Source organism: Grampus griseus (genome assembly GCF_964374135.1).
Source record: "Grampus griseus genome assembly, chromosome: 21".
In the NCBI taxonomy this organism is placed as follows: Eukaryota; Metazoa; Chordata; class Mammalia; order Artiodactyla; family Delphinidae; genus Grampus; species Grampus griseus.
The window spans coordinates 23,390,987-23,406,897 of NC_139015.1; the positions used below are offsets into that span (position 1 = coordinate 23,390,987).

General features: G+C 37.8%; 1 protein-coding gene across 1 annotated transcript in view; it reads right to left on the reverse strand.

The window, feature by feature from the left end:
- Nucleotides 1-15,911, reverse strand: part of GTF2E2 (general transcription factor IIE subunit 2) — a 74,959-nt gene that overhangs the window by 30,824 nt on the left and 28,224 nt on the right. Inside the window, exons 5-6 of the mRNA XM_082680378.1 lie at nt 6,206-6,388; nt 584-677 (exon numbers count right to left, since the gene is read on the reverse strand). Of these exons, the coding sequence (XP_082536504.1) occupies nt 584-677; nt 6,206-6,388 (277 nt within the window). The remainder of the gene's footprint in view (nt 1-583; nt 678-6,205; nt 6,389-15,911) is intronic.

The following is a 15,911-nucleotide window of genomic DNA, read 5'->3' on the forward strand; positions in this document are numbered from 1 at the left end:
AGAAATTTCTTGTGACTAAACCCTTGTTTAATTACTATTTTACTGGAAAATATTGATGAAATATTTTAAACTAAAATCCAAAATGTAAGTATCACACATTTAGTACAAGACAACATATAGCTTAGCATACAACTCTAAAATTGCCAGAAAGAAAAAATTAATCTCCTTTCTTATCCAATTTCATAATCAAAAAATTCTAAGTTATTTAAGAGAATATCAGTCTCCACAAAAAGTTTATTCTTTTTCCCATCCTGAAACAAGCTTTCATATCAAGATATGAAGTAATATTTGTAAAACAACAGAAATAAATAAACTGCTGTTTGGTACAGCTGAGCTATGAGCATAAGAAATCATGAACTGCTATACTATGACTGTACCTAAAATCTTTCAAATTACACATTTCAAACTGCATTGTGAGAAACAATACATTAGACATAGAAGTTATTAGCGTTGAGATGATAATGCTAAAAAAGCAGTATTATAAAATTTAAGTTATAATTGTATTATAATATTATAAATTCTGTCACCCTAAATTTGTAACATGTCTGCAAATTAAAGAAAGTATCTATACAGAAAGGCTCACCTTCATCCACAGAAAACTGACAGCTCTTATCATTGAAGAAAAGAATTTTCTTCTTATCAGGACGGTTTACAAATAGTATCTGGTCCCCTAAAGCCTTAAAGATAAAGAAAAAATTTTCAGTTAACTCCAAATTACATCACCCAAGACAAAAACATTTTTTTTTTAAAAAAACAACAAAGGACTCCCACTTCCTTTAACCCTCAGTACACCATTAGGGTCCACTAGACCAAATTTTAATTCTTGAGTTTCTTTCTTGAGCAGTTCTATTTTTAAGAATTGATATTTTGAGACTTTTATTCTTAGAGATCATCCAAAGTACATAAAGAAAAAAATTGTTTTAAATAGAAAATTCAATCTATGTTGCAATTACAATTTGGGTCTACTGGACCCTTTCATTAATCTGTGAGAAAAACTGTGGAAACTCATTGTTCTTACTTTTCCTTTACCTTGAAATATTTTGTTATTCATCATTATCCATCTATCATTTCCAATTATGCTTTGAAAAGCTAGAACAGTAAGAAAATGGAAGAATGATTAAATCACCTAAAAATGTGTGTGCAACTATGAGATAAATAGCCATCCTTCAGTTTTCTTCCTGCACTGCCCAAAATACTGCATCATCTTTAAAGAAAATATAAAGACTTGAGTAGTCTTTACTATCTTTTAGCTTTCACTGAGCACAGTTGACAATTAAAAATTTTTCATTTTCTACTACTCTAGCAATGACAAGAAAATTGATATAAGATATTTCATTATTATTAATTAATGAGAACAAGAATGCAGAAAGCCTGATAGCAGTGATCTGGACTATAATGATGATGGTAAAATTCATCACAGAAATAAAGTCTCAATCTATGAGCCTTTAGATAACAATAATCTCAGCCTTAGGCATCAATGTGTGAACTACATGGACTTAACAGATATATAAAGAACATTCCATCCAAAAGCAATAGAATACACATTATTCTCAAGTACACACTTGACATTCTCCAGGATAGTTAATATGTTAAGCCACAAAATGAGCCTTAACAAATCACATCAAGCACCTTTTCTGACCACAATGGTACGTAAAACTAAAAATCAATTACAAGATGGAAAATTCACAAATATGCAGAGATTAAGCAATATGCAGAAATTAAGCAATATGCTGCTAATCACTGGGTCAAAGAAGAAATTTAAACATACCTTGAAAAAAATGAAAATGGAAATACAACATACCAAAACTTATGAGAGGTTAAAAAAAAAAAAGCAATTCTAAGAGAAAGTTCATAGGTATAAATGCCTACATCGAAAAACAAGAACAATATCGGATAACCTAAATTTACACCTCAAAGAACTAGAAAAAGAACAAATGAAGCATGAAGTTAGTAGAAGGAAGGAACTAACAAAGATTACAGTAGAAATAAAGTTAAATAGAGACTAAAAAGACAACAGAAAAGAGTAATGAAACTATGAATGGGTTCTTTGAAAAGATAAACAAAATTGACAAACCTTTAGCTCAACTATCCAAGAAAAAAGGACAGAAAACTCAATTAAATCAGAAATGAAATGAAAGGCATTACAAATAATACCACAGAATACAAAGAATAAGAGACTACTATGAACGTACACCAACAAAACTGGACAACCTAGAGGAAACGGATGAATTTCTAGAAACATATAAGCTATCAAGACTGAATCATGAAGAAATAGGAATTCTGAACAGATCAGTTACTAATAAAGAAATTGAATAAGTAATCAAAAATCTCCCAACAAACAAAAGTCCAGGACCAGATAACTTCACTAGTGAACTCTACTGAACAAAGAAGAATATCAATCCTTCTCAAACTCGTCCAAAAAACTGAAGCAGTTCATCAAACTCATTTTTCGAGGCCAGCATTACCCTGATACCAAAACCAGATAAAGTATGCTACAAGAAAAGAAAATTACAGGCCAATATCCCTAATGAACATAGATGCAAAAAATCCTCAACCAAATAGTCAACACACCAAATTTAACAATACATTGAAAGAATCACACACCACAATCAAGTGGGATTTATTCCAGGCATGCAAGGATGGTTCAATATCTGCAAATCAATCAATGTGATACAGCACATTAACAAAATGAAAGATAAAAATCATATGATCATTTCAGTAAATGCAGAAAAAGCATTTGGCAAAACTCAACATCCACTCATGATAACTCTCCACAATGTGGATACCAAGGTAACATACCTCAACATAATAAAGGTATGAGTCTTGGTGAGGATATGGAGAAAAGGGAACCCTACTGCACTGTTGGTGTGAATGTAAACTGATGTAGGCACCTTGGAAAACAGTATGGAGGTTCCTCAAAAAATTAAAAATAAAACTACCATATGATTCAGCAATACCACTTCTGGGTATTTTTATCCAAAGAAAATGAAAACACTAACTTAAAAAGATATATGCACCACCTTGTTCAGTGCAGCATTATTTACAGTAGCCAAGATATGGAAACAACCTAAGTGCCCAATGATGTATGAATGGATAAGGAAAATGTGTTATATATAAACAATGGAATATTACGCAGCCATAAAAAAGAATGAAATCTTGCCATTTGCGACAACATGGATGGACCTTGAGGGCATTATGCTAAGTCAAGTAGGTCAGACTGAGAAAGACAAATACTGTATGATCTCACTTATATGTGAAATCTTAAATAAATAAATAAATATATATATATATATATATATATATATATACACATATATATATGCTCACAGATACAGAGAACAGATTGATGGTCCCAAGAGGCAGTGAGTGGGTCAAGGGGTGGGCAAAATGCAAGAAAGGGGTCAAAAGGTACAAACTTCCAGTTGTAAAATAAGTCATAGAGATGCACTATACATTATGATGACTATAGTTAATAATACTGTATTGCATATTTGAAAGTTGCTGAGAGATCTTAAAAGTTCTTATCACAAAATAATTTTTTTGATAACTATGTATGTGACGCATTTAACCAGACTTACTATGATCTTTTTTTACAATTAAAAAGAATTTTTAATTAAAAAAACCCTTAGTTCATTCAATACACCATCTTAAAATTAAACCATATCACAAACACAGAGTTATTAAAATTATTCTGGAAGTTAATTTAATTATTAGAAAACCCCCAAAAAACAACTACTGAGAGATGAATAATCTGGAACAGCCACTGGTTTTTCTCATTGTCTATATGGTCAACAAAATGACAGTAAAAGTTATCTTCTATCTCCACCAAGAACTGAAGAAAAGGAAACAACACAAAAGGGATTTAACTTAATTAGGCCAAATTTCTCCCTTGAGAAATTACTTAGAACATATCTTCACATATTTAAAATGTGAGGATTTTTAAAAACTTGGGGCTTCGAACAATTTAGAAATAATACTGCTTGCAAATGACAGACTGTGTGCTTTTCATGACCCCTTTTCAGCTCTACTCCTTAAGGAAGAGAGCCATTAAAAACAGGGTAACAGGGACTTCCCTGGTTAAGAATCTACTTGCCAACGCAGGGGACACAGGTTCGATCCCTGGTCCGGGAAGATTCCACATTCTGCGGAGCAACTAAGCCCGTGTGCCACAGCTACTGAGGCTGTGTTCTAGAGCCCACAAGCCACAACTACTGAGCCCACATGCCACAACTACTGAAGCCTGCACACCTAGAGCCCATGCTCTGCAACAAGAGAAGCCACCACAATGAGAAGCCCACACACTGCAACCAAGAGTAGCCCCCACTCGCCGCAACCAGAGAAAGCCCACGTGCAGAAATGAAGACCCAACGCAGCCAAAAAAAAAAAAAGAAAAAGAAAAAAAGTGGAAGCCAAATGTTAAAAAAAAAAAAATAGGGTGACAATGTGACTTTACATCACAAAATTATTTAAAATAGAAAAAGCAATTATCAGTTTACGTTACTATTCTACTTTAGAATGTAATATAAAGCCTACCAAAGAGTAACAATACTAGCCTGTATCAAAATGGGAAAAAGAATAGAGCAGGAAATGTACCTAGCACTCCCAACTGTTAAGCTAGGATTCAGTAGTTCTACCTTTCAACATGCTATAAATAGTGCACAATTTATCAACTTTGGTCACATATTATTTGCAACATTTGTGCAGGTTAAGTTTAGACACTTAAGTGAAAATCTTAAAAACAGTTCTTCATCTGGTAATGGCCAAGTAGCTCCTAAGGGATCAGCCCACCGGAAGAAAACTACTATACTAATCTCTGGACAAGACATTTTAAAAAGAATAGAGCTAAAAGAACAAAACAGATGTGTCGTATGCCATCCACCACAGAGAATACAAAGTTTGAAGTTTGACTCTAGTCAAGACAAATGCCCACTTAAAAGCAAAATAAACAAACAAAAACACTCCTTGGAGGAATATAACAGAATCCTGAGCCATATAATTCAGTGTTCAAGACTCAACAGAAATTAGGTATATGAAGAAAGAAAACATGACCCGTACTCAAGAGACGAAGTCTCAGAGCAGACCATCCCCAAGATGACCCAGCTCTTGAAATTAGGAGAATTTTAAAGCAGCTACAAGAAATTACACGCAGGATGTAATGTAAAATATGCTTGTAATGAATGGAAAAAAAACAAAATCTCAGAAAAGAAACAGAAACCTAAGAAAGAATGAAAAGAAAAGTCTAGATGGAACTTCCCTGGTGGTCCAGTGGTTAAGACTCCACGCTCAATCCCTGGTCAGGGAACTAGATCCCACATGCCACAAATAAGACCCTGGTGCAGCCAAATAAATATTAAAAAAAAAAAAACAAAAAACCTCTCTTGAGGGGATTGTTAAAAAAAAAGAAAGGTCTAGAACTGAAAATACAATCTATAAAGAATTAACCAATTGGGCTTAATAACAAATTGGAGGTAAAAAAAGTCAGTACAATTAACAACAGATCAATACAACAACAAAGTCCAAAAGCACGCGTGCGTGCGCGCGCGCACACACACACACACACACACAGTCTAAGGGACTTGTGGGACAATACCAAAAAAGCTAACGTGTGTAACTGAATTACCAAGAAGTAGAGAAAGAAGCATGTTTTCTCCACAGGTAGCAAAAAGAATGAACCTGCTTACAGGTTAACATCAATCGCTAGCAATTTTGAATAACAGAGAGTCGCAGCCTTCCCAAGAGAGTTGAAAATTTAAACAGGAAATGTAGACTCTATCACTTTTACTAATAGCCCCTTTAGGAATTCGAAACAACCAAATTATAAATGTTCTTGTGTTTTAATGCCTCTGATTCCCTCAGGTTAGCAATATGCACAAGCGTTGTTGAAGGAGTTCTTAAATACAAACATAACAACTTATAAGAAAAAGACTGTCTTTGAGGAAATCTTTCCAGAAATATTTTGAAGAATCAATCATACACAACAACACAAAAGGGAGCTGTCAAAAGTTCCACAAAAATGGTTATGCTCTGTCCTGCTCTACAGCACAAAACACAAATTTCAAATCTCTAACTGGCTCGTAACAACCCCAAGTATATATGATGGAGGAGGTTTTAAAAATAACTTTTTTTTAAGTCATGATATTTTTTAAAACCAAAAGATATTATTAATTCAAATTATATTAAGGCATAGAAAGAAAAGAGAGGTTACCTTGACAGCTTTCTGGGAATTGGGCAGTCCTTCCTCAATGTCTTCTAAAAGAATTCCTCCTAAGCCTCGCTGGTCATGCTTATCTAAAAGCCGAAGTAGGGCCTTCTTATCTTTCAAGTTGTACTTGGGCTTGAAGGCATACTTTCCATCTATTACTTCAATTTTGGGATTATTGACTAATGCCTGTAACAGTGACACAATTTGGACATATTAACAAAAGGAAATACCATATATACATTATTTAATTCTACCAATTATTAAAAAAAACACAATACTCGTATTATAGTGGCAAACTAAAAGTATCCTGTGGATATCAAAAGATCTAAAACACCGGACATCCAGGATCCAAAACAACAGGTAGAAACCAGCATGGTGCTCATTTTTTATAAAAGAAACTGTTTATTATTTATATAGATTCTTTGGATGAGAAAGAAACCACTTTATTACAACTGCTTTGAAGAACACTGTACCCATATTCTTTCGGAAGACAAAAGAGGTAAGGATCAATAAAACATATTAACATCACTAGACAAAGTGAAATGGGTACTGCCTACCCCACCCTCAAAGTATAGTTTATCACATATTGGGATTATAATGTGAGAAACATTACAGTGGGATGAAAATACCAATATTCAGTCTTCTCCACATGGTATCAAATGGCACTAGCAGCTGTGGAAGGAACTGAAAAGGACCAGACTAGTGCGCATAAGAAATTTACCTATAACATTGTCAGCTGAGATTGAAACTGAGTAGGAGTGCAGAAATTACTGAATATAATTATGTTTCTAGTCAGTCCTGTTGTATAGCTAGTATCAGAAGGAAAGCCCTTCAAGAAAGAGCAACCCTATTAATTTTCTTCTACAGCTGCCAGCCTGATCCTGAAAGGATAAAAAGAAGAAACAGAAAGAAGGAAGGAAGGAGAATAGAATAGTAATTAAAATAAACTTTACCTAATGTGGGTAGTCCATGAAATTTCAAGATTAGGTAAAGCATCAAAATTTAAATGTGGACCTACGTAGATATACTGACTTAGATGTTGTCTTACTGCTTGTCTGGGAGACGCTTTGTTTAAGACAATTTGTGGAAAGTATTTTAAGAGAAAAATTGTTGTTAAGGAGAATAGTGCCTTCTAACTACATAGCATATACTTAGGTTTTCTAGTAGTAAGTGAAAGGAGAAGGAGCTGGGAAAAATAAGTTTGAAATTCGCTGAAGGAGACTGAACTTGGATAAGCTGGGAAGTTTTCGAGCCTTTGTCGATATAGGAAAAAAAGACTTTGATTTAGAAATTCCTACGTCAAAAATTACCCTAATAATGCTGTTTCTGTGTGTCATATCTGATGTCATATCTCTGTGGAACCATATTGGTGGATATACTCTTGTTGAAAAGTTGAAACAATAATTTTGAGAGGACATTCAACATAGGACAATACAAGGCTTTAGGGAAGAAGGCGGAAGAGTAAGACGCGGAGATCACCTTCCTCCCCAGAGATACACCAGAAATACATCTACACGTGGCACAACTCCTACAGAACACCTACTGAAGGCTGGCAGAAGACCTCAGACCTCCCAAAAGGCAAGAAACTCCCCACATACCTGGGTAGGGCAAAAGAAAAAAGAATAAACAGAGACAAAAGAATAGGGACGGCACCTGCACCAGTGGGAGGGAGCTGTGAAGGAGGAAAAGTGTCCACACACTAGGAAGCCCCTTCGCGGGCGGAGACTGCGGGAGGTGGAGGGGGGAGCTTCGAAGCCGCGGAGGAGTGCACAGCAACGGGTGCGGAGGGCAAAGCGGGGAGATTCCCGCACAGAGGATCGGTGCCGACCGGCACTCACCAGCCCGAGAGGCTTGTCTGCTCACCCGCCGGGGCGGGCGGGGCTGCGAGCTGAGGCTCTGAGGCTCGGGTTTCGGTTTCGGACGGAGCGCAGGCAGAGGACTGGGGTTGGCGGCTTGAACATAGCCTGAAAGGGTTAGTGCACCACAGCTAGCCGGGAGGGAGTCTGGGGAAAAGTCTGCACCTGCCGAAGAGGCAGGAGACTTTTCCTTCCCTCTTTGTTTCCTGGGGCGTGAGGAGAGGGGTTTAAGAACGCTGCTTAAAGGAACTCCAGAGACGGGCGCGAGCCGCGGCTAAAAGTGCGAACCCCAGAGACGGGCGCGAGCCGCGGCTGAAAGCGCGGAATCCAGAGACGGGCGCGAGCCGCGGCTGAAAGCGCGGACCCCAGAGACGGGCGCGAGCCGCGGCTGAAAGCGCGGAATCCAGAGACGGGCGCGAGCCGCGGCTAAAAGCGCGAACCCCAGAGACGGGCGCGAGCCGCGGCTGAAAGCGCGGAATCCAGAGACGGGCGCAAATCGCGGCTAAAAGCGCGGACCCCAGAGGCGGGCGGGAGACGTTAAGGCTGCTGCTGCCGCCACCAAGGGGCCTGTGTGCGAGCACAGGTCACTCTCCACACCCCTCTTCCGCGGAGCCTGTGCAGCCCGCCACTGCCAGGTTCCCGGGATCCAGGGACAACTTCCCCGGGAGAACGCACAGCGCGCCTCAGGCTGGTGCAAAGTCACGCCGGCCTTTGCCACCGCAGGCCCGCCCCGCACTCCGTGCCCCTCCCTCCGCGCCGGCCTGAGTGCGCCAGAGCCCCCGAATCAGCGGCTCTTTTAACCCCATCCTGTCTGAGCAAAAAACAGACGCCCTCCAGCGACCTACACGCAGTGGCAGGGCCAAATCCAAAGCTGAGCCCTGGGAGCTGTGAGAACAAAGAAGAGAAAGGGAAATCTCTCCCAGCAGCCTCAGAAGCAGCGGATTAAAGCTCCACAATCAACTTGATATACCCTGCATCTGTGGAATACCTGAATAGACAACCAATCATCCCAAATTAAGGAAGTGGACTTTAGGAGCAAGATCTATGATTTTTTCCCTTTTCCTCTTTTTGTGAATGTGTATGTGTATGCTTCTGTGTGAGATCTTGTCTGTATAGTCTTGCTTCCACCATTTGTCCTACGGTTCTATCCGTCCATGTTTTTTTTTTTTTAATTTTTTTCTCTTAATAATTAATTTTAATAACGTTATTATATTTACCTTCGTTCTTTCTTTCTTTCTTTCTTTCCTTCCTTCCTTCCTTCCCTCCTTTAGACAACGAATCATCCCAAATTGAGGAGGTGGTCTCTAACAGCAAGATTTATGATTTTTCCCCATTTACCTCTTTTAGTGAGGGTGTATGTGTATGCTTCTGTGTAAGATTTTGTCAGTATAGCTTTGCTTCCAACATTTGTCCTAAGGTTCTATCCGTCCCTTTTTTTTCTTCTAAATAAGAATTTTTTAACTCAATAACTTTATTATACTTTATTTTATTTTTACTGTATCTTCTTTCTTTCTGTCTTTTTTCCTTCTTTCCCTCCTTCCTTCCTTCCTCCCTCCCTCCCTCCTTTCTTTCCTTCTTGCCTTCTTTCCTTCTTTGCTTCTTTCTTTCTTTCTTCCTTCCTTCCTACCCTCCTTTCCTTCTTTCTTTCCTCATACTTCTACTAATTCCCTCTACTTTTTCTCCCTTTTATCCTGAGCCGTGCGGATGAAAAGCTCTTGGTGCTCCAGCCAGGAGGCAGGGCTCTGCCTCTGAGGTAGGAGAGCCAACTTCAGGACACTGGTCAACAAGAGACCTCCCAGCTCCACATAATATCAAACGGCGAAAATCTCCCAGAGACCTCCATCTTAACACCAGCACCCAGCTTCACTCAACGACCAGCAAGCCACAGTGCTGGAAAACCTATGCCAAACAACTAGCAAAACAGGAACACAACCCCACCCATTAGCAGAGAGGCTGCCTAAAATCATAATAAGACCACAGACACCCCAAAACACACCACCAGACGTGAACCTGCCCACTAGAGAGACAAGATCCAGCCTCATCCACCACAACACAGGCACTAGTCCCCTCCACCAGGAAGCCTACAAAACCCACTGAACCAACCTTAGCCACTGGAGACAGACATCAAAAACAGGAGGAACTACGAACCTGCAGCCTGCAAAAAGGAGACCCCAAACACAGTAAGATAAGCAAAATGAGAGGACAGAAAAACACACAGCAGATAAAGGAGCAAGATAAAAATGCACCAACCTAACAAATGAAGAGGAAATAGGCAGTCTACCTGAAAAAGAATTCAGAATAACGATAGTAAGGTTGATCTGAAATCTTGGAGATAGAATGGACAATAGAATGGACAAAATGCAAGAATCAGTTAACAAGGACCTAGAAGAACTAAAGATGAAACAAGCAACGATGAACAACACAATAAATGAAATTAAAAGTACTCTAGATGGGATCAATAGCAGAATAACTGAGGCAGAAGAACAGATAAGTGACCTGGAAGATAAAATAGTGGAAATAACTACTGCAGAGCAGAATAAAGAAAAAGGAATGAAAAGAACTGAGGACAGTCTCAGAGACCTCTGGGACAACATTAAACGCACCAACATTCGAATTATAGGGGTTCCAGAAGAAGAAGAGAAAAAGAAAGGGACTGAGAAAATATTTGAAGAGGTTATAGTTGAAAACTTCCCTAATATGGGAAAGGAAATAGTTAATCAAGTCCAGGAAGCACAGAGAGTCCCATACAGGATAAATCCAAGGAGAAATACGCCAAGACACATATTAATCAAACTGTCAAAAATTAAATACAAAGAAAGCATATTAAAAGCAGCAAGGGAAAAACAACAAATAACACATAAGGGAATCCCCATAAGGTTAACAGCTGATCTCTCAGCAGAAACCCTACAAGCCAGAAGGGAGTGGCAGGACATACTGAAAGTGATGAAGGAGAAAAACCTGCAGCCAAGACTACTCTACCCAGCAAGGATCTCATTCAGATTTGATGGAGAAATTAAAACCTTTACAGACAAGCAAAAGCTGAGAGAGTTCAGCACCACCAAACCAGCTTTACAACAAATGCTAAAGGATCTTCTCTAGGCAAGAAACACAAGAGAAGGAAAAGACCTATAATAACGAACCCAAAACAATTTAGAAAATGGGAATAGGAACATACATATTCGATAATTACCTTAAATGTAAATGGACTAAATGCTCCCACCAAAAGACACAGATTAGCTGAATGGATACAAAAACAAGACCCTTATATATGCTGTCTACAAGAGACCCACTTCAGACCTAGAGACACATACAGACTGAAAGTAAGGGGATGGAAAAAGATATTCCATGCAAATGGAAACCAAAAGAAAGCAGGAGTAGCAATTCTCATATCAGACAAAATAGACTTTAAAATAAGGACTATTAAAAGAGACAAAGAAGGACACTACATAATGATCAAGGGATCGATCCAAGAAGAAGATATAACAATTGTAAATATTTATGCACCCAACATAGGAGCACCTCAATACATAAGGCAAATACTAACAGCCATAAAAGGGGAAATCGACAGTAACACATTCATAGTAGGGGACTTAAACACCCCACTTTCACCCATGGACAGATCATCCAAAATGAAAATAAATAAGGAAACACAAGCTTTAAATGATACATTAAACAAGATGGACTTAATTGATATTTATAGGACACTCCATCCAAAAACAACAGAATACACATTTTTCTCAAGTGCTCATGGAACATTCTCCAGGATAGATCATATCTTAGGTCACAAATCAAGCCTTGGTAAATTTAAGAAAATTGAAATTGTATCAAGTATCTTTTCTGACCACAAGGCCATGAGACTAGATATCAATTACAGGAAAAGATCTGTAAAAAATACAAACACATGGAGGCTAAACAATACACTACTTAATAATGAAGTGATCACTGAAGAATTCAAAGAGGAAATCAAAAAATACCTAGAAACAAATGACAATGGAGACACAACGACCCAAAACCTGTGGGATGCAGCAAAAGCAGTTCTAAGGGGGAAGTTTATAGCAATACAAGCCCACCTTAAGAAGCAGGAAACATCTCGAATAAACAACCTAACCTTGCACCTCAAGCAATTAGAGAAAGAAGAACAAAAAAACCCCAAAGCTAGCAGAAGGAAAGAAATCATAAAAATCAGATCAGAAATAAATGAAAAAGAAATGAAGGAAACAATAGCAAAGATCAATAAAACTAAAAGCTGGTTCTTTGAGAAGATAAACAAAATAGATAAACCACTAGCCAGACTCATCAAGAAAAAAAGGGAGAAGACTCAAATCAATAGAATTAAAAATGAAAAAGGAGAGGTAACAACTGACACTGCAGAAATAAAAGAGATCATGAGAGATTACTACAAGCAACTCTATGCCAATAAAATGGACAATCTGGAAGAAATGGACAAATTCTGCCAATACTGAATCAGGAAGAAATAGAAAATATGAACAGACCAATCACAAGCACTGAAATTGAAACTGTGATTAAAAATCTTCCAACAAAGAAAAGCCCAGGACCAGATGGCTTCACAGGCAAATTCTATCAAACATTTAGAGAAGAGCTAACACCTATCCTTCTCAAACTCTTCCAAAATATAGCAGAAGGAGGAACACTCCCAAACTCCTTCTACGAGGCCACCATCACCTTGATACCAAAACCAGACAAGGATGTCACAAAGAAAGAAAACTACAGGCCAATATCACTGATGAACATAGATGCAAAAATCCTCAACAAAATACTAGCAAACAGAATCCAACAGCACATTAAAAGGATCATACACCATGATCAAGTGGGGTTTATTCCAGGAATGCAAGGATTCTTCAATATACGCAAATCTATCAATGTGATAAACCATATTAACAAATTGAAGGAGAAAAACCATATGATCATCTCAATAGATGCAGAGAAAGCTTTTGACAAAATTCAACACCCATTTATGATAAAAACCCTGCAGAAAGTAGGCATAGAGGGAACTTTCCTCAACATAATAAAGGCCATATATGACAAGCCCACAGCAAACATCATCCTCAATGGTGAAAAACTGAAAGCATTTCCACTAAGATCAGGAACAAGACAAGGTTGCCCACTCTCACCACTCTTATTCAACATAGTTTTGGAAGTTTTAGCCACAGCAGTCAGAGAAGAAAAGGAAATAAAAGGAATCCAAATCGGAAAAGAAGAAGTAAAGCTGTCACTGTTTGCAGATGACATGATCCTATACATAGAGAACCCTAAAGATGCTACCAGAAAACTACTAGAGCTAATCAATGAATTTGGTAAAGTGGCAGGATACAAAATTAATGCACAGAAATCTCTGGCATTCCTATATACTAATGATGAAAAATCTGAAAGTGAAATCAAGAAAACACTCCCATTTACCATTGCAACAAAAAGAATAAAATATCTAGGAATAAACCTACCTAAGGAGACAAAAGACCTGTATGCAGAAAATTATAAGACACTGATGAAAGAAATTAAAGATGATACAAATAGATGGAGAGATATACCATGTTCTTGGATTGGAAGAATCAACATTGTGAAAATGACTCTACTACCCAAAGCAATCTATAGATTCAATGCAATCCCTATCAAACTACCACTGGCATTTTTCACAGAACTAGAACAAAAAATTTTGCAATTTGTATGGAAACACAAAAGACCCCGAATAGCCAAAGCAATCTTGAGAACGAAAGAAGGAACTGGAGGAATCAGGCTCCCTGACTTCAGACTATACTAGAAAGCTACAGTTATCAAGACGGTATGGTACTGGCACAAAAACAGAAAGATAGATCAATGGAACAGGATAGAAAGCCCAGAGATAAACCCATGCACATATGGACACCTTATCTTTGATAAAGGTGGCAGTAATGTACAGTGGAGAAAGGACAGCCTCTTCAATAAGTGGTGCTGGGAAAACCGGACAGGTACATGTAAAAGTATGAGATTAGATCACTCCCTAACACCATACACAAAAATAAGCTCAAAATGGATTAAAGACCTAAATGTAAGGCCAGAAACTATCAAACTCTTAGAGGAAAACATAGGCAGAACACTCTATGACATAAATCACAGCAAGATCCTTTCTGACCCACCTCCTAGAGTAATGGAAATAAAAACAAAAATAAACAAATGGGACCTAATGAAACTTCAAAGCTTTTGCACAGCAAAGGAAACCATAAACAAGACCAAAAGACAACCCTCAGAATGGGAGAAAATATTTGCAAATGAAGCAACCGACAAAGGATTAATCTCCAAAATTTACAAACAGCTCATGCAGCTCAATAACAAGAAAACAAACAACCCAATCCAAAAATGGGCAGAAGACCTAAATAGACATTTCTCCAAAGAAGATATACAGACTACCAACAAACACATGAAAGAATGCTCAACATCACTAATCATTAGAGAAATGCAAATCAAAACTACAATGAGATATCATCTCACACCAGTCAGAATGGCCATCATCAAAAAATCTAGAAACAATAAATGCTGGAGAGGGTGTGGAGAAAAGGGAACCCTCTTGCACTGCTGGTGGGAATGTGAATTGGTTCAGCCACTATGGAGAACAGTATGGAGGTTCCTTAAAAAACTACAAATAGAACTACCATATGACCCAGCAATCCCACTACTGGGCATATACCCTGAGAAAACCAAAATTCAAAAAGAGTCATGTACCAAAATGTTCATTGCAGCTCTATTTACAATAGCCAGGACATGGAAACAACCTAAGTGCCCATCATCGGATGAATGGATAAAGAAGATGTAGCACATATATACAATGGAATATTACTCAGCCATAAAAAGAAACGAAACTGAGCTATTTGTAATGAGGTGGATAGACCTAGAGTCTGTCATACAGAGTGAAGTAAGTCAGAAAGAAAAAGACAAATACCGTATGCTAACACATATATATGGAATTTAAGAAAAAAAATGTCATGAAGAACCTAGGGGTAAAGCAGGAATAAAGACGCAGACCTCCTAGAGAACGGACTTGAGGTTATGGGGAGGGGGAAGGGTGAGCTGTGACAGGGCGAGAGAGAGTCATGGGCATATACACACTAACAAACGTAGTAAGGTAGATAGCTAGTGGGAAGCAGCCGCATGGCACAGGGATATTGGCTCGGTGCTTTGTGACAGCCTGGAGGGGTGGGATAGGGAGGGTGGGAGGTAGGGAGACGCAAGAGGGAAGACATATGGGAACATACGTTTATGTATGACTGATTCACTTTGTTATAAAGCAGAAACTAACACACCATTGTAAAGCAATTATACCCCAATAAAGATGTTAAAAAAAAAATTAAAAAAAAAACATTTAAATGTGGATTACCACTATTTGTATATCACTAATATAATGAGCTACAACGATACTAACTGGTTCATTTTACATTAGTAAAATCAAGAACAATATTTGCTCAATAAAATAAATTAAATTCTATTTTAGGAAGTTTACATTTGGTCTTTAGAATCAGCACTGGTCCTAGAAAGTTGTCTTATTAAATTGTCATTTCATACTTAAACAGAAAAGAGACAAATATCTCAACTTTTAAAGTGCTACTCATTTCCAAATTAGCGTGGTCACTGGTGGTTGGGGATTCCTTTTCTTCCAATGTTGTGTGGAACATATTACAATGTTCATGATTATTTTTCCAAGTAATTTGCTAGAGGCAGTAACATCACTATCAAATCATAATAGCAGTAGTGGTATAACAAGTATCTTGCTTAACAAAATATCTTGCTTTCCCTATAATACCTCATGCTTTAAATGTCCTAAAATATAGAAACAATACAACCTGCCAACATGTACACTTTAAATT